At 43.7% G+C, this 17,903-nt stretch overlaps 1 protein-coding gene across 2 annotated transcripts in view; it reads left to right on the top strand.

Moving 5' to 3' along the window:
* RIN2 (Ras and Rab interactor 2) overlaps nucleotides 1-17,903 on the top strand; it is an 85,625-nt gene that overhangs the window by 49,534 nt on the left and 18,188 nt on the right. For both annotated transcript variants that reach the window (XM_075147905.1, XM_075147906.1), the window contains 5 exons: nucleotides 4,993-5,185; nucleotides 6,038-6,149; nucleotides 8,712-8,784; nucleotides 11,753-11,844; nucleotides 14,922-16,052. In XM_075147905.1, the coding sequence (XP_075004006.1) occupies nucleotides 5,006-5,185; nucleotides 6,038-6,149; nucleotides 8,712-8,784; nucleotides 11,753-11,844; nucleotides 14,922-16,052 (1,588 nt within the window). In that variant the 5' untranslated portion in view covers nucleotides 4,993-5,005. The remainder of the gene's footprint in view (nucleotides 1-4,992; nucleotides 5,186-6,037; nucleotides 6,150-8,711; nucleotides 8,785-11,752; nucleotides 11,845-14,921; nucleotides 16,053-17,903) is intronic.

Below are 17,903 nucleotides of genomic sequence, written 5' to 3' on the forward strand. Positions count from 1 at the left end.
TACAGAAATCCAGGCACTTTTGCAGGGGGGAGCTGGGTTAACTGCGGGGAGCCTTTGGTGGGACTGGAGCAAGGTTCACACTCATCTGCAATTTTAGAAAGATTCACTGTACCTGCCTGTTGCTGTTCTCTTTGCCCTTGTGACTGGGAAGGAATATTCCTCGCTGCTGAGTAACAGTGGAGTGGGAGAACAATGAATCTGGACACAGAGCTGTGTTTTTCAAACCTTTGCACCGCGGCAAAGAGTTGGCAGCAAGGTTTGTTGAGTTGCATTGCTGGGGAGATGCTGAGCATCCTGCTGCCATGGGCAAGAGCAGACCTCTTCTCTCTCTCTCCCTCCCCCTGGGTAACATGATCCTGGTGTGCAAGTACCCTAAAAACAGAGGCCAATCCAGGCAAAAAATGGAGTGAGGAAATGTGGACACATTCAAGTGCAAGTTAGAGTCCTTATCTTCATTATAGTATCAAACCTGATCTCTCACTATGACCCTTCTGCTAGTGAGTGCATCTGGGATGATAGGCTCAAGCCAGGGTTGCTGTTTCATTTGGGCTGATGACCAGCCTTCTCCATAATGTGGAAGCAGACCGAATCCCTCAAATGCTGATGGTCATGTAGGTCCTTCCTACAATTCCTCTCATGTGCTCAGAAGGGTGGGTAGGTTCTTCCAGGGGGGGTGTGGGGGGGGGGTGTGTAAATCCTACAGCAGCTGGCTTAGTTTAATTCAACACAGCAAACCCATGGAACAGTGTTGGTCTTCCTGATAGGATGTGTCCACAAGCTGGATGCACCTTCACTGTGTCCGTTATCCCAAAGAGAGAAAAGTCCATTCCTCAGGCCAGTGTTTGTCAATGCAGGAGGTTGGGGAGGTTGGTGGTAGTTTCAGAGAGCAGATTGGGCTCATTGACCCAAGTCCCACAAAAAAATGAGAGAAATGTTGTAAGTTTAGGTTTTACAAGGTTAGAGCAAGAGGCATAGGTAGGATTTGAGAGACCAAAAGAAAATTGCTGTAGCGAGCAGGAAGGCAGGAGCATTTGCTTTGTAGATACGTGATGGAGGTGTATGTTACAGCCCTGTGGGTATGAGAGAGAGAATCATCCTGGTTACAGGCTTCAACCTGTTCCTTGTCCTTTTTACTGTGAGCTAAGTCTAATCAGGATGCAGCACAGCATCGTTTATCTTGGCACTTACCTCGGTTTACTTCCCCCAGGCTTATGGGTTTTATCAAATCTAAGGAAACTTGCATGAATCATGTCTTTTCTTTAATTCATTGTGAGTTGCGCTGAAACTCCTCTCCCACTGGAGAGGAACCAGGGTAGTACCCCTGCATTAAAGTAGACCATCCGTGGAGGTTGATTTGTGTTTCGATTGTGAGTTTAATGTGACCTAGTCAGATTGTCTTTTATTGGAAGTCACTGTGTAAAAACAAACAAACAAATAAACAAAAAACCCCAAAAAAACCCCAAAAACAACACCTCACAGAAAAAAAGCCACAAAAAAAAAACCCACACAAACAAGCAGAAAAACCTCAAACCACCACCAAAACCCCAAAAGTAAAACCAGGGGAGAAATTTAATTGTTGCATAATACACAGCATATTTTGCTAGCGTTTAGGTTACAGCAGCTTCTTATTCTGTACAGTTGAATTAGTCAGGTGGTCGTGAGGAATTCAAATGGTTCTTCTTTCCATGCTATTGTTTCCAAAGAAGTTGCACACACATCCTAGTCCCAAATAATTTTACAGTCTACCTCTAAGACATGACAGATTTCAAGAACTCCCGTGTGTCAGGGTTTGACTGTATGTTTAGTGCCCGGATCATTAATTAAAATAATTTTAAGAGTAAAAAGCCAACTCAGACTATGATGCTCAGTAGTGCTAGACCATTGCAAATAGGCTGTCAAAACAGACCAATGGACTTGTGACTGCGTTTACCTCCTGGACCTTGGGAAGCAGCTTCTCATAGGTTTTATGTGGTTTGCCAGATGTGGTTTTTCCAAGCTATGCTCTTGCCAGAGTTCACCAGGTCTGATCTTTCTCGCTGCCTCTTTCTTTATTATTTGGATGGGAAATAATTTCTTTTTAAGTGTTGTTTGTTCCTAGTTTACCTTCCTGCGGATTGCAATAACTGGTGCTGATCTAGCTGAGATGCGTCGGAGTCATTTGAATTGGTAGTGTTTAGGAGTGGCAGAAAGTCTCGTCATGGTCATCAGATACTCGTAATCTTCGGCTTATTTCTTGAGGGGGCAGAAGCCGCTGCAACAAGGAGGTGTCTGTGTATCCAGATCAGTAAGGTGTGGGCTCACACGTTGCATTCCTCAGATCTCAGCATGTGGGAGGGATTGTGCATGTAAGTACCTGGAGGTTCCAAAAACCCGACAGCTCCCTATTCAAATTAATCTTCCGATTTGTAACGGTTTGGGTGTGTTTGACAACGTTAAGCCAGCCATACCGAAGAGGAACACTGTGACCCTACGTACACTTGCAAACTCTTACTAGCTTTAGCTTGTTTCGTGGTAGCAAGCACTGCCAGTCCTTACAGCTGATACCAGTCATGCACCTTCTTTTGCGTGTGATGTAACTTTCTTTTGTAGGCAAAAAATTTTCCCTCTCAGACACGTTCCCTCTGCAACACGTTTAGTTTCCACCTCTTGACCAAGGAATGGAAACAAGTTATGTCTAGTTACGCCCGCAGGCAGCGTCCGTGTGTAACCTGCAGTTTGCCACAGCTATCTTTGGTTTGTTACACTGCTGCCTGGCTCTGGGGGTGAGTGGAAGTTTCTGAGCAATATTTACTGGAGGTACAGCTCATGAAAACACTTTTGTGATTCATGATTTGACTTTTGTGGAGATTCGTGTATTACAACACTAGGTTCTGCTGGGACCGTGTTTGAAAGGGGAACACAGGATTCCTGTTGTGGCAGTTTCAGAGCTCTGTCGTAATTGATGTAAACGCTACTTCCCTTCTGCACACAACATATTTCTGTGTATTTCGTGCCCCTTGAAGGCATATTGGCAGTTAATAACAGCTTTTGACACTCGGGGAGGGAAGATCATCTGCATTTTAGATGCTTTGCAAACCTAAAAGGCATCACATCATAAATAAGCAAACAGAGAAAGAGGACAAAAAGGAAGGGAGAGGCGCATAGGTGATCTGATAGTGACAATTGATCCAGGGAATGAAAAGTTTGAATGATTGTGCCTGTTCTTATCTGATCATGCAGTGAAAGTTCTCTACCCCATTTACTTTTCTTTCTAGCCCTGTCCAGAGATGCTGCAAGTTGCTGACTAAAGCTAGAAAAAAGCAGTTTAGTTGTTTGGGTTTTTTTGTTGTTTGGTTGGTGGGTTTTGTTTTGGGTTGGGTTTTGGGGAGGGGGATTTTTGTTTGTTTTTTTTTTTTAAATATTCAGTGCTCCTGTGCTTGTGAAGTCTCTACCCGCTTGCTGCTAGCATAATGAAGGTGGTGAATGCTGTTAATGATGCTTACTGCCTGTCCAAAGCACAAAGTTCAGAAGAGCTGCAAGACAGTTTGCAGCGGGGAAATGCAGCTGCGTTGCCCTCTGCTCAGGCCTCTTCTGCCATCAGAACAGGTCTGTAGGGAGAACGCCACCTCTGTGCCTGACATCTTAGCGGGTCAGATCTTGAGCTTGCAGGGTGTTTTTTGTCTATGCTCAAATATTGTCATCGGGAAGCTGTTACCTGTAACTGTTCTGTAGTGATTTCTAGCACTGGAAGAACCACAGGATGTACCTCTTGCTCAAAAATGAGGAATTTGAACCAGCAACACACGTGCAATCGTACTGGGTGTTCTGTATTATATGAATGATGGCGAAGCTTTGCATAACAAAAGCAGCTCTCAAAGTATTCCATTTATTTGGATTTTTAATGAATAACAAGTATCTGTAGCCTCCAAGAACTGGACTTCATTACTGAATTTAGCAGTAACTTTAGCTGCCCTGCCCCAAATAAATCTTAACCTTACATTAGTTTGCCACATTCACACTTGGCTTAGCCTTTATTCCTCACATAGGAGTCGATCCAGAGCCAAAGGAATTAGGAGCATAAATATACAATTCCTTACTTGCTTCTGATCCTGGGAAGTATAGTACTAAAATGTGAGGTAAGGACCTTTCACGGCAACATGGCAAAAATGTAAATATTTACACAATTTAGAGCATGGACCATAAAAAATTACTGCCACTTAGGATGATTTCTTAATGAATCTGTGCCTTAGGGGAGGGTTATTTGGGGGATTTAACCTTTTTTTTTTCCTTTTTTTTTTTCCCTTTTCTTTCTCCTTTTCCTTTTCTCCTGACTGAGGTCTCTGACCACTCGTTAGCAGAGGGGAACAAAGATGGATACGCAGCTGTGAAGATGACAGGGCTGGTGGAGCAGAGACAGCAGTCTGGGGATAAGATGAAGGCATGCTAGTTTGTGGGCTTCTGTTGTGAAAATAATCCCTACAAGCAAACAGAGAAAGTGCTTGTGTTTGCTGCAGTGATTGCCAACAGGTAGTGGGTTGCTCCATTGTCAGAGTATTGAACAGATTTTTCTGGCAGGCAGGACGGAGGAAGATTTCTGTGGGTTGCAGCTTTTGCAATCTATCTGGGAATAAAAATATCTGAATTGCATAAATATCTTTGAAGAGAAGTTTTTCCAAATATGAACATAGTAAAGAAAAGGAGGTGAAATGTTCAATCAATCACATATGCGTATACACCTGTATCTGAAGTGGTTGCCGAATTTCAACAAGCTAAGAGAAGAATGCTAAAGCTTATTTTAAAGCTAGCTGTTAAATTGAGGACAAGTGAAAAAATGAAATCTTATGGATAACAGAATTTTTGTGTATACTAATTACAGGAATTCTCAGTAGGAGAAATACCACTCCAGGGTGCCAGCAGTGCCATTAGCTTTGTGATAACTCTGTTTGCTGAACTGAGTGATTGTTTTTAGGAGGATTAACATGTCTAATTTAATTTTTTAAAAATTTTTCACAGTCCAGTAAAGGACATGGATAATGTCTCTCCCGAGAAAAATGATGTAAAAAGCTGCCCTCGGGACTCTGGATATGACAGCCTATCCAACAAACTGAGCATATTGGACAAGCTCCTCCATACTCACCCTGTGTGGCTGCAGCTTGGTCTGAATGATGCTGAAGCCATGGAGATTCTGCAGGGCCAGCCTCCTGGGGTAAGAAGTTGCATTTCAATTTATTTGATGCAAGTGTTAGTTATAAAAAAAAAAAAGAAACAAAAGCAAACAAACAAAACCCAAACCCCACCAAACCAAAAAACCCAACAACAAAAAAAACCCAAACAGAAACCCAAACCAACCAACCAACCTCATTTCTTCTGTGCTTTGGATAATCCAAGTGAGGGCTTCCTGAGCACTTGGCAGCTGGACCAGTTGGAGTGCGACCCATTACGTGGGCTGATATGTTGGGGGACTAGTTTGGGGTCCTCTGGAGCTGAGAACTAGACTTCGGCAATTACAGCTCCAAAGCTGGACCTTGCTAACCAGGGTTGTATGTAACAGGTGTATTTCCCCCATAACGAGAAAGCAGTAGATAAATGGGAAATTACAGCATTTTATCCTTTGCTGGTGCCTGCATTAAAGTTGCTATGATGGAACCAGGCCCTGTCTGCGTGGATGAGGCTGATGGCACGTTTCTAATGCTGCCTCCATCCTGGTGCATGAATGGGCTGGTGGGACACAGGAGCGCTCTACCATCAGTCTCCTCCAGACTCTGCAGCTTGACTCAAGGCTTGGGATTTGCTGCATGCTAAACTGGAGAGCTCGGAGAAGGGCATAATGGACTTGGTGTCGTGTGTCTGTGTTATACAAGACGCTTTTCTAAATGTTCTGCTGCCATTTTACACCAAGCTGTTAGACCTGATACGGGAACAACCGAGTAAAATTCTGAGACGTTTTATACAGATCAGAGATCATGAAGTTGTTCTGGTTCCTTTTGTCTATAATCTGTCTCTGTTAAGGCATCTGTGATGAAGCTAAAACCGTGTCCTTTTGCCTTCCCCACAACAGATATTTCTGGTTAGGAAGTCTGCAAGATTGCAGAAGAAAGTCATCTCTCTGCGTCTGCCCAGTGACTGTCGGTCCTGCCTCAAAGAATTTGCAATAAAAGAAAGCACATACAGTAAGTTGTGAGTGACGTACTTTTCAGCTGTTTGTCACCCTGTGTGAGCCAGGAGCACTCTGCATTGGTGAAACCCACAGGAGGAGATACCCAAAGTCATGCAAATAGTGTCACAGGCTGCCTACAGTGCTCTCTGCGGAGGGCTCTGCGAGTGGGTCAGGCATATCCTGGAGAAGAGAAGATACGCAGAAACAGTTAAGTCTGTGCTGGACACAACTGGAATATTTCTTTTATGTACCTTGCTGAATCCAGGATTCATTGATTATTATGGGTAGTTACCCTCTTCTGTAGAAACACAGTCTATAATCCTGTCTGCTCTCAATGAAATGTCCTTGCATTTCTTTGTACTCAGGGGACTGTTCTTGGATGCAACTCTGTCCTGAGCTCTCTCTGTCTACAAATTTGGGTGTGGGGTGGTTTTTTGTTTGGTTGTTTTTTTTAATGTAACAACTAGATGGATTTTAACCCTTTGGAACTGTTTCTGACGCGAGATCAATTATTTCACTTTTTTAATTCCGACTATATTTGTTCCCTGTTTTCTAACAGAAATGAGCAAATGTTAGAGTTCCAGTCAGTTTCAAAACAACATTGCCCTCATCTCTTTAGAGGGAGGGTGTGAAAAATATGTTTGAGATATAGGAATGAAAAAAGGAAGCTGCAGCTGGTTAGTGTATGTGGTGCAGAAACTGCAAGTGGAGAAAACGGTTCATTTTAACAAGAAAGTGAAAACTGGAGAAAATCGGCAACAATTTCAGTTAAACTTCCCTGAAGCAGAGGGTCTGTAGTTAACTGCTGTTTCTATTAGTAAACTGAGATAATTTTCGTTGAGTTTTTCCTTTATCTCTCTGCCTTCCCTGCCACCAGCCACAAAAAGTTAATTCTATGTGTCTGGTTCTAGTTCCAGTTACAAACAAGGCATGGCAAAGAGAAGAGAAAGCTATCAGTGATGGGTTTTTTCTTGTTTTGTTTTTTTCAGCCACAAAGTCATCTCTCTCATATAAGTGAATTAATATTTATGGAAAGCTGCTTGACTGGCAGTAGTACAGATGTATTTAATCTGTGTGATCTAAGGCTGTGTTCGTAGGCTTGTTATACTAATGAATTCCCTCTCTCCCAGCTAGAAAATAAAATAATAATATATTGTCTTTCATGAATAAAATTTTACCACAAGGGGGAAGTATCTACTGACATTTTTACTCACCAGTCATAGCTGAGGTTTTAATTGCAGTCGGGGATCTGAACACCCATCTTCTCTTAGCCCGCCCCCAGATCACCTGCGATGAGCAGGTTGACCTGTCCTTCAGTATAAAGGTTGGGTAGAAGACCAGTACCTGACTTAAGTTTTCTCTGGTTCACGTGCAAACTTTGTAGTCGGTAGCAGTGAACCTTGCGTGAGGGAGCTGGCCTTACAGCATGGAGTACTGACAAAATTGCGCCTTCGCTGCTCACTGAGAGGTGTTGCTCTGAGGTATCCAAAGCTGCTGCGTGGCTTTTGGCTTTCCCCACCAAGCCTGGGAGTCTGCGTTGTTTCAGCCCAGATGTCTGAAGCGTCTGCAGCGATGGAAGCACTTTCCTTGGGAGATGAATTTCAAAAGCATTCCTCTGCCGGTGAAACAGCGACAGTGCGCGCAGCCCACCAGCTGGAGGTTCACCCCCGTGATCTGGCTTTTCTAACTCGGGGATGGGCTGAAGCATCGCAGGCTTCACATTCACCCCTTTGTAGAAGTTGTCCGAGGCTGTAGTTCCTGTACTTCAGGAACCTGTCTTATGCTACTGTTGTATTTCATAAATGCTCTTCCTTCTGTTGTTCTGGTCTCGGTCATGTCCAGAGGCAAAAGGTCTAGATCGTTGCACTCCAGGAGCTTCTCCTGCTTGATCTTTGTACTCGTTGGGTGAGACTTGCCACTGGAATCGGAGAGAGGTCAATGGGAGGGGGCAATCGCTTCTATGTCGTTATTACTGTGAACAAGTATTTATATCAAACAATGGTGTGGAGTGGGAAAAAATGAAAGGCATTGCTCGTGTCTTCCTCCCCCGTTGCGCGAGGCAATGACACGAAGCAGAATTGTCTGAGGTTTTTTTAAGGGTTTTCAGGTTAAATTATTTTCTTGAAGTGAATGAATATTTATCATCTTCCATTAGGTGCTAACACATCTGGGGAGAAGATAAATGAGTAGGATGGAATGCAAGGGGAGGAAGTAAGAGATTTTAAATTAGGTATATTAATACACTGGGCAAACAGAGCCTCAGTTACTCATTTATTGTCTATTAGCAAAACATTGTGCAATTCTAATCACACTTGATCTGTTTCCCAGGAATTAGACCTTATGTTTGGAACACAAAATCAAACCCACCACCAAGACTATCAGTATATTCTTGAAAATGCTTTTAGCAGAGACATGTACTTCTCCACACAGTTGTTTTCTCTTAACCAAACAGTAGCTCGTTTGATGGTGCAAACTTATTAATTTTATGCAAAAATCTGAGATGCATTTTATTAAGCTTTTCTAAGAAATGGTGGATAGATGTGTGATTCTTTCCCTCTTGTAACTTTCTTCGCAGCGTTTTCCTTGGAGGGGTCTGGAATAAGTTTTGCTGATTTATTCAGGCTCATTGCTTTCTACTGTATTAGCAGGTAAGATGGTTTATGTTCTGAGTCGCATTTTGCTAGACTGTCTTGAAAAAAAGAGTCTCAAGGACTTGGTTCAGCATGATATTTATGTTGCCAATCTACAAACATTCCCGGGTAGTCTAAGAAGGTGATGGGAGAAATAAGAGATGAGGCTTGGAAGCAAGTCTCTGTCTTATGTGGTACTGATTATTGGAAGGCTGGTGTTACGTTACCCACCCAACCGTGAGGTGTCGCCGAGTTGAACTTCACTTTAGCTGGTATCTTCTAATGCTTTCTTAACTGCTCTGTAACTCATTTAATAAGCACCATAAACTATCTTGCAATGTCCATTTCTTGGAATTTCTAGTAAAAAGCATTTTTGGAGCATAATGGAGAAATGTCAGATCACAATGTAGAATATGACAACCGAGAGATGTGTAAATCGTGAACAACAAAAATGGCCTCGTTAGCTTTCCAGTCTATGGTTGCCCAACTTGTTTTCCAGGTAGTATGCAGAGAAAAAATAACTTGTGTTTTTTATCATCTTGTAAGTTGTTTTCAATTTGACTTTAATTTACTGGTGAAAACTTCCAGACTGATGCTCAAGCCTTACATTTATCCAGAGACAGGACACAGCCAAACTGCACATCTGCACGTTTTCTGAAGGAAGGGGGGAGAGGCACCTTTGACGATCTTGGTCCTTTTACTGCAACAAGGTTGCCAATTAGTGCTGACAGTGGTGATTTCGGGTGTGGGAAACGCTTGCTAGGGAGGCATTTAGGTTGCAGCGCTTACTGGTTTTGTTTGTGGTGGAGACGCATCTAGACCCTCTTTGTTACAGCCCTGCATTTTGCCGCGCTGTCTATGCATGTGATGAAAGAAGCATTTATACCACATAAGTAATTGGTCAGCACTCAGATGAGAGATGAGCTGAAACTGCATTTAAAACCAGTTTGATCATGAGAGATTCCTTATCTTGTCACCCTTTCAGTTCTGCGCGCTATCCAGGCTCTGGTAAATTCCCTCTAAGTGTCTACAGGGACCGTGCAGCAAATGTAGATTTCTTTGCATTAGTTTATACCTTTTCTTTCACTGAAGGCTCCAAGTTGCTTCGCATTTGCTAAAAGTAAGCCCACAAACACATAGTAGCCTTGTTGCCTCGCTCATGAGTCTTGTAACAGAGAGTCACTCTCTGCAAAGTGGCTTTAATTTTCTTAATGGTATTTCAGTCAGTCATATTTCAGTATGTGAGTTGAGTATCCTGATGCAGTCAGGGCTCCCGTTCAGGAAGCACATACAAAACTGCATAACCAGGCTCTTCACCTGTTTATTGTTCTGTTCCTTTTCTTGTTGCCCTCTGGGAAAGGGGAAGGAAGCAAAAAGAGTGGCGATCACAACTTAGACGTGGTGTTGAAGCTTTCCTAATGCAGCTTCTTAAACACAACTTTAGCTGCAAACCCATCCACGGATACCAGTAATAAATACAACTTCAGCTGCAAACCTGTCCAGAGATTTCAGTAAACGAAGCTCACTCTTTGATTATGGGTATGCTTTTGGAAGCGGATGCTTATTTCCCCATTCAGTGGAGAAACATCCTAAGTGTTTCTGTTTGCCTAATGTTTCTTAAGTGGCAGTATCTGCCCAGCATCCTTGTCCTCTTCAGGCAGTAGTCTAGGATTGCTGGGGATGCAAGAGGGAAATGTATAGACTTCTTAGGGAAGCAAATAGGTAGCTATTGTGAGAGAGTACCATTTGGTACATCCCAGCAAAACCAGGATGATTTCCTAAAACCAGAGGGAATTTCTTGCAATAGATACGCAGTCAGTTTGTCGGAGGAGTCAAAGGTTACCTATCTTTGTATTGAGTCCACGATGGCGTTCTAGACTCTAGATTATCTGTGGTACAATGTTGAAAGTGTCTTTTAAAATACTTTTTAGCTAGAGTATCAGTCTCGTGCATATGCTTGATTTGAATTCGAGTGGTGTTCTGAGATCCTGTTTTTTCAACAAGTTAACATACAACATAGAGAATATTTATGTGATAAAAACCCACTACCTGTCTGTGCTCCCACAGATGGTTGGCTTGTTCACAGCCTTAAAAAAAAAAAAAAAAAATTATGCTGACACCAGTTGTATGTAGGTCCTGTGCTCCATTTCTTCTCATTTACTCTTAATTACATAGGTACTTCTACTACAGATTTTGCAGTTTAACATGCGCTGTTGTTTGAGAGTGTATTGGTACCAATTGGGCAGGCAAGAGGTATAGTATTGGTTGATGGTAGAGTACTCATCCAATGTACATACGGTTAAGTAGTTTTGTCCCTTAAAATCTTTGTCTGAAAGCTTTTTACACTGGATTTGGCTTATGTTGTTGTTCGTGCATTCATGCATCTCCCTTTGTAAACATCCATTGAACTTCTAGTATGCAGTGAAAAGAAACCACATATGAGAATAAATACGTATAAAGACTTTCTTAAATGAAGTGTGTTTTCAGGCTAGGACAGAATAGCACCAAAACATCCTAGCTTAGAAGTTTCTAGGGTAGCTGCCCAAGTACTCATTTAAATTTTTATTCTGAGAACTGGAATTCAACTTTGAGAGCAATCAACAGCGTATTCAGAAAATAAGAAGCTTCGTTGAAGGGTTAAGGGCAGATAACACTTTTTTGCATCTCACTGGTATGCTCGTAAAAAAACAGGTGTAAAAGCTTCTGCTGTAATGGGAGAAAATATTGGATGGCTCTGAGGAAATGAGCCTAAAGAGAGTCTTGGGGACTTGATTGTCATTTGCACTTGACACCGCTTTCCAATGTAAAGGAGCCCTGGGGTTGTGTGTTTAAGCTGTGCGCTGTGTGTTTAAGGCTCTTGCTGCCTGCCACAGCTCAAGAAGAAAATAAGAATCAGAGCTCAGCCACTGCCAGTGTTGAAAACAAATGCTTTTAAAACTATGGATGTTGTTATAAAAACCATAATTGTTTTTCTCTTCGACGACAGGGATGTCCTTCCATTCACTCTGAAGTTGCCTCATGCTATTGCTGCAGCAAAGACAGAAGCTGAACTTGAAGAGATTGCTCAGCTTGGACTGAGTAAGTAGTTCTCTACATAAGATGTCGTTCCCTGTAGCATTGCTGTAAGCTTGAAGAAACAGTCGGTGTCAGTAAGTAGTTCATATTGGTCAGTGATGATACAGATTTCACTGGGAAAAGCAGCTTCTCTTACTGGGAAGGCCAAACCTTGTACTTGCCAAATGGTGACCTTGGTGCTCTTCCTTCTCCGCCTTCTGTGATACTTTTGTTAGTGCTGTTTCCTTCCTTCCTTCTCCTCTCCCCTCTCTGGGCAGCCCGTGGGCAAAGCAAGTCTTACGATCCCCAGAGAGAGGTTTGATGTAGCTTCTCCTCCAAGGGCTAACGTTGGCTGCAGGCTCACGTAGCAGGCGCTAGCTGGATAATCTGCTGGAGTTGCCAGGAGAGTGTAGGAACTGAGGTTCCCTGTTAATAAAAGGTCTTTCAGATTGACGTGTGATCTTAGAATGGTGATTTTTGAGATCAGTGGCTCAATGCAGCAGCATATTAATAAAAGGAGGCGTGTATACATAGGATCTGCAGAATGTATCCATGCGCATGGGTTTAGTGAAATTTTTAAAATGATAAAAGAAAATGCAAGGACATGTCCTTGCATCACTTGACTGCTACAACCAAATACAGGCTCACTGTAAAATGTACCTTGAGCTTGCAGGAGACGCAAAGCCTGGTGGGATTTGAAACACGGGCTCCACCTAGATGAATCGTTGAGCAACTCCTGCAAAGTGCTGAATGGCCTCATTTTCTTTTGCAGGAAGGGAGGGTTGACTGTTGGCAGTCTTTGTCCCAGTAGATTTTTCAATCATCTTTGATTTAGAAACATCCTCACTAAATCAGTGTTAGCATGAGGCTCTCTAGAACTATTTGGTGAAACTTTGCAGCAAAGCCATACACAGGGAAGTATTGCACTGCTTTGCGTTTTGTTTTGCTGCAGTAGTGATGCCATTGAGGGATTTGTTTTAGAGGAGACAAATGACTTCTGCACTGCTTATCTGCAAGTTTAGGTAATTAGATAGATGAAAGTATGGATTTTCATGGGAATAGAGGCAAACATGGAACTATTTATTACGTGAATGTTTGGACGGGGGGGGGGTGGGGTGGAAAAAAAAGGTCTGATTGAGATGCAGTGTCTCCCAGTGACAATCTCCCAGTGACACCTGGAAGCCTTAAAGTAACATTAGGTAACTTTCTGCATAGGAGGTGATAATGGTGTTGAGCAAGCTCTCCAGACTAACCACACTGTCTTTGTCCTCAGTACCTGAGAGCACAATGGCCTACTTGCTGCAGAATTAGCCTTGCTCTTGAACGGTCTCTGTCTACATTGTGTGTGATGTTTCTTTAAGCTAATACATTTGAAAGCTGAGGAGGAGACTGATGGATCAGCGTCTGTGTGGTTGGTGTATTTGGGATCAATTACCTACTATACACCAGATTAAGATCACAGTTTCTGGGAGCAAAAACCAACAACAAAGTCGAGATTTTGAGGGCGTTTTAGTGTCCACGTGCAAAACAGCACACCAGGAAGTCAGCCCTTCAATGCTGTGGACTCAAGAGATGCCTAAAAACTCCCAAGCGCCCTTCCTTTTAAGTGCGAGCTTTCCTTAAGCAACGTGTAGGCACAAAACACCCTGGTCTGAACACGGAGGATTGTAACTCCTGTCAGAGCTCTGTTGCGCTGTGGGCTTAGAGGGAGAACTGCACAAGGCAGGTCAACTGCATGTAGCCCAGCAAACTGCACCAGGAAGAGCTGGTGGTAAAGGTTTCAAGACTGTGGCCAACCTGTAAGGTTTCACATGCTGAACGTAATATTCCCTCTCAGTCTCTCTTGTGTTTCACCTGCAGCAGCACTTACATCACACGTGTTTGCCACAGCCCACGTGCCAGGCACGCCGGCCAGGCTGCTGAGGGATCTGCGGGCAGGATGTGAAGTCACGGAGCAGGAAAGAAACAGCGGCGTTGCATGACTATGTAGAGAAATATGTCTGTGCCTACATGTGTTCTCTGGCAGTGGCCTGTCACCAGGGGCCATTTCCTGCCTCCTGCCCCGCAGGCAAGAGACAGCCGTAGGGCATGGACCCTGTTGTGCAGCGCTTGGCATTCTCGCAGCTGGGCCCAGGTGTCACTGCTCAGCAGCCCAAATGAGGCATCTTGGCACTACAGGGAAAGGCGCCATGTCAAGATTGGCAAATTTCAGCAAAATCTCCCTCCTCTGGTATTCCTGCCTTATTTCAGTCCGATTGCTGTCCTCAAGGGCTTGTCTGGTTTCAATCTTCGTACTTTAAGGACCTGATGGGCTTTACTGTTGACTCAGATTCACAAACAGCTGACACTTTGCTGGGACAAGGGCAGAGGTTGCAGCTGAAACTTGCTGGTTTAGCACAGGTTTTCCAGACGACTGGTGTGGGACTGCACATTTGGTCTATTTATGTGCTACTGAGCATCTAAAACCTCAGGCAAACTGTGTCACCGTTACAAGGCAGGGCTGCAGGCCAGTGCTCGTAAAGAGACGTGAGCATTTGGTCTGCGTAGCTAAAGATCATGTGCGCACCCACCACAGCAAAATGCGAGCTGTCTTTTCATGTGTAGTTTCATTGTTCACTATCAAAAGAAACCAAACCAAAATTTTTGTTGAGTTGCCGTAAGTGGCCATCAGCTGGTGTAAATCAGCCTAACTTGTTTTTAATGGAGTGAGCTTATTAATGCCAGCTGACTTCTCCTGAGTGAGATGCTAGCGAGCAGTTTGTGTTCATTTCAGTCTCAAGTTGGTAAGAATTACTGCGTTACAGTCTCCATTCCTTTCTCTGATTCTCAGTTTATTTTTAAGCTTAGTTCAGTGGGCTGATTTCAAACTACACATTGGTCATGATATCTATAAATGAGTAAGATCAGCCCCAGGAGCGTAGCATGCAGTTATATCTGGTGGTGCTTTAAGAGGTTCACTTGGAATTTCCCCCCCCTCCTTGAATTAATAAAAGCTTGTCTAAATTTCTTAATACTTGAAAATGGTGATGTTGAGCTGAATGGCCTGAAAGCCATCTGCACGCTGTTTTGCATTCTTACATTAACGCAATGATGATTTTCAGACTTCTGGAGCTCCCCGGCTAACAGCACCCCCCCGGATCCTTCACCTCCCCGTAGGCCTGTGCCTTTGGACGGTGCGTGTACAGACTCGCGTCAGCTCTGCCTTATAAATGGAGTGCATTCTATACGAACCAGAACGCCTTCGGAGCTGGAGTGCAGCCAGACCAACGGAGCGCTGTGTTTCATTAATCCCCTCTTCTTAAAAGTGCACAGCCAGGATGTCAGTGGAAGTCTGAAACGGCAGAGCCCAAGAACGCAAGACGTAAATGGCACAGCAAGGCCTCGCTCCCCCCCACCCCGGCCGCCACCCCCTTCTATTAATAGCATCCTCACGAGCCCACAGCTTTCCAGGACTATAAAGCAGGCGAGCATGCCAGAAACAGCCAACCATAAGAGAGAGAGAGGCTTGGATTTGCCGGAGAATAAACCAACCCCTATTCCACCTCCTCGGCTGAAGAAGCAGGCTGCTTGCTCGGAGGTGGAGGGTAGCGCAAGGGCCACAGCGGCGGTTCCGCCTGGCTGCAGCCCAGGGAGTGTGCCCGAAGCTGCTGGCGTCCCAGGTGAAACCCTGCCTGAGCCGGCTCCGGCAGCTGCCAAAAAGACGGTAGCTCCCAGCTCTGAGTCACACATCCCGTGGAATGGAGGCAGGCAGAGGCTGAGCGACATGAGCATTTCCACCTCCTCGTCCGACTCGCTGGACTTCGATCGGAGCATGCCGCTGTTCGGCTATGAGGGGGACACCAACAGCAGCCTGGAGGATTTTGAGGGGGAAAGCGACCAAGAGAGCATGGCACCCCCTTTGAAGCCCAAGAAGAAAAGAAACAGCTCGTTTGTTCTCCCCAAGATTGTGAAATCTCAGCTACGGAAAGTCAGTGGAGTTTTCAGTTCCTTCATGACCCCTGAGAAGAGGATGATTAAGAAAATTGCAGAGATGTCCCAGGACAAACGCACTTATTTTGGATGCCTAGTGCAGGACTATGTCAGCTTTCTCCAGGAAAACAAGGAGTGCCATGTTTCGAGCACTGATATGCTGCAAACGATTCGGCAGTTCATGACCCAAGTCAAGAACTATTTGTCCCAAAGCTCCGAACTCGATCCCCCAATCGAATCGCTGATTCCCGAGGACCAAATAGGTAAGAAACACCATCCTGTGTTTTGGGGGAAGGCGAAAATGTGTGATCTGTGTTTATAGTGGTAGTCTTTGTGCCAGTTTGGAAAGGGGTTTTTTGCTAGCAGAGTTCAAGCCATTGAGTATTTGAGTCTTAAAACACCCCTCCGCTCCCAATCACCCTAGCAACTCAGAACTATGCTACGAAGTTGTTTATAAAAAGTTATCCTTAAAATAGCTGAAGTGTGGACTCTCTACCTGTGATGATTTGGTGGGTTTTTTACCCACCAAAAACTGGTGGGTTTTGTTGGTGGTTTTTTTTTAGCTGCTGTACTGTTAACAATACAGAATCCTTTATTTGCTGGCACGCATGTATTTTTCCCTGAATTGGGCTGAAGTAGTTCTTGATGCTTGGGCCAAAACTGCACCAATTTTAACCATATGGATTGTAGCCGTAAAACTAGAATTTATTTGAAACCAGTGACAGTTAAGAGCAGAGAGACATTTCATAGCAACTTACTTTTGAAATAAATCTCATCCTTCCAAACATCCTCATTCACTCCTAGCAAAGCTGCACTGTCCCTACGCTTGAAGCTAAATAAAAAGATATTTGAGAGTTTTAAAAAACAAACAAACGTGTGCAAGAGAGAGAAGGGGCTGCTAATCTCAGGATTTCTATACCTCTCTGTTACTGTACGTGTTTATAAATGGTTGCAGATAAGCTATATGTTTGAATACATGTTTTAACAACAGAGAGTTGTGTATCCACAAAAGTGAAATCATTGTTGCGGCATAAAATCTCACTGCCCCTCTATCTTGCCGAGTCTGAGCAGTATTTGTAAAAGAGACTATAAGCCGCATTTAGGAGGTAAACATCCCTCAGGGCAGAATACTTTCCTTGTGAGCTCACTTCAGTCCTAATTTGCTTGTTTTTCTCCTGCACCCCAGTGTCCCAACAGTTGGCCCGGTGCAAAATTGGCAGATAGTTCTTTCTCTGGGACTAGAGGGTGATTTTATGTTGACATTTCTGTCTGTCCTTGACCGAGAGGAAGTATTCTCATGCAACCTCAACTTCATTTACACAAAGTCAAGCAAAAGTAATAAGCACTGCTAAAGCAAATATAACACTACAAAAAGTGTCCTTGAAATCGAGACTCTTTCAAAGACGTGTAATGTTCTCACTAGAATAATAAAGAATATTATGTGGGTGTTACATGGAAGAAAAAACGGCGAATTGAGCCATGGTGCAGGCGCGTTTTCGCCTGCATTTCTGCAGAGTACTGGATATCTGGCAAAGAAATAGGGATCTAGTTTGCTCATGATTTTGTGAAAGCTTGGTTTGACTTGTGCTTTTCATTGTAAGGGTGTGGTTAAATCCGACTGCGGCTCTCTGACGACTGGCAAAATGCTCTCTGCTTTTCAATGTTTCAGTAGTTTGGAGTAGCATAAGCTATGACCGAAATAACTAAACTACATTGGTTTTCTTCAGCGACACAAAGTCTGGCTTTGATCATGTGATTAAATGCAATTAATTTTTAAAGCGAGATAGTTTAAACAAAAGAAGAACTTGCTTTTGAATCATCTACTGCCTATGGCTTGAAGCCTGCGAACACCACAGTGGATCAGGAGCATCAGATGTTGCTGATCTAAGCAGATAACTATGTGACAGCAAGATTTAGTCATCCCTATAGAGAACTCTTTATGATGTACCCCTGACTATTATCCGTGGTTTTGCTTGGCTATTTCAGTATGGAATTGCAGCCTGAATTTTAACTTTGTGAGTGGTCATCTATCCTCTCTTGTCAGTTTGCGCTTCCGTGGTGCAGGTTCTTTCTCTCGACGTGTCAGCCTAGGGCTGGATGTGTGCTGCTGGAGA

This window comes from Calonectris borealis, chromosome 3 (assembly GCF_964195595.1).
Source record: "Calonectris borealis chromosome 3, bCalBor7.hap1.2, whole genome shotgun sequence".
Lineage (NCBI taxonomy): Eukaryota > Metazoa > Chordata > Aves > Procellariiformes > Procellariidae > Calonectris > Calonectris borealis.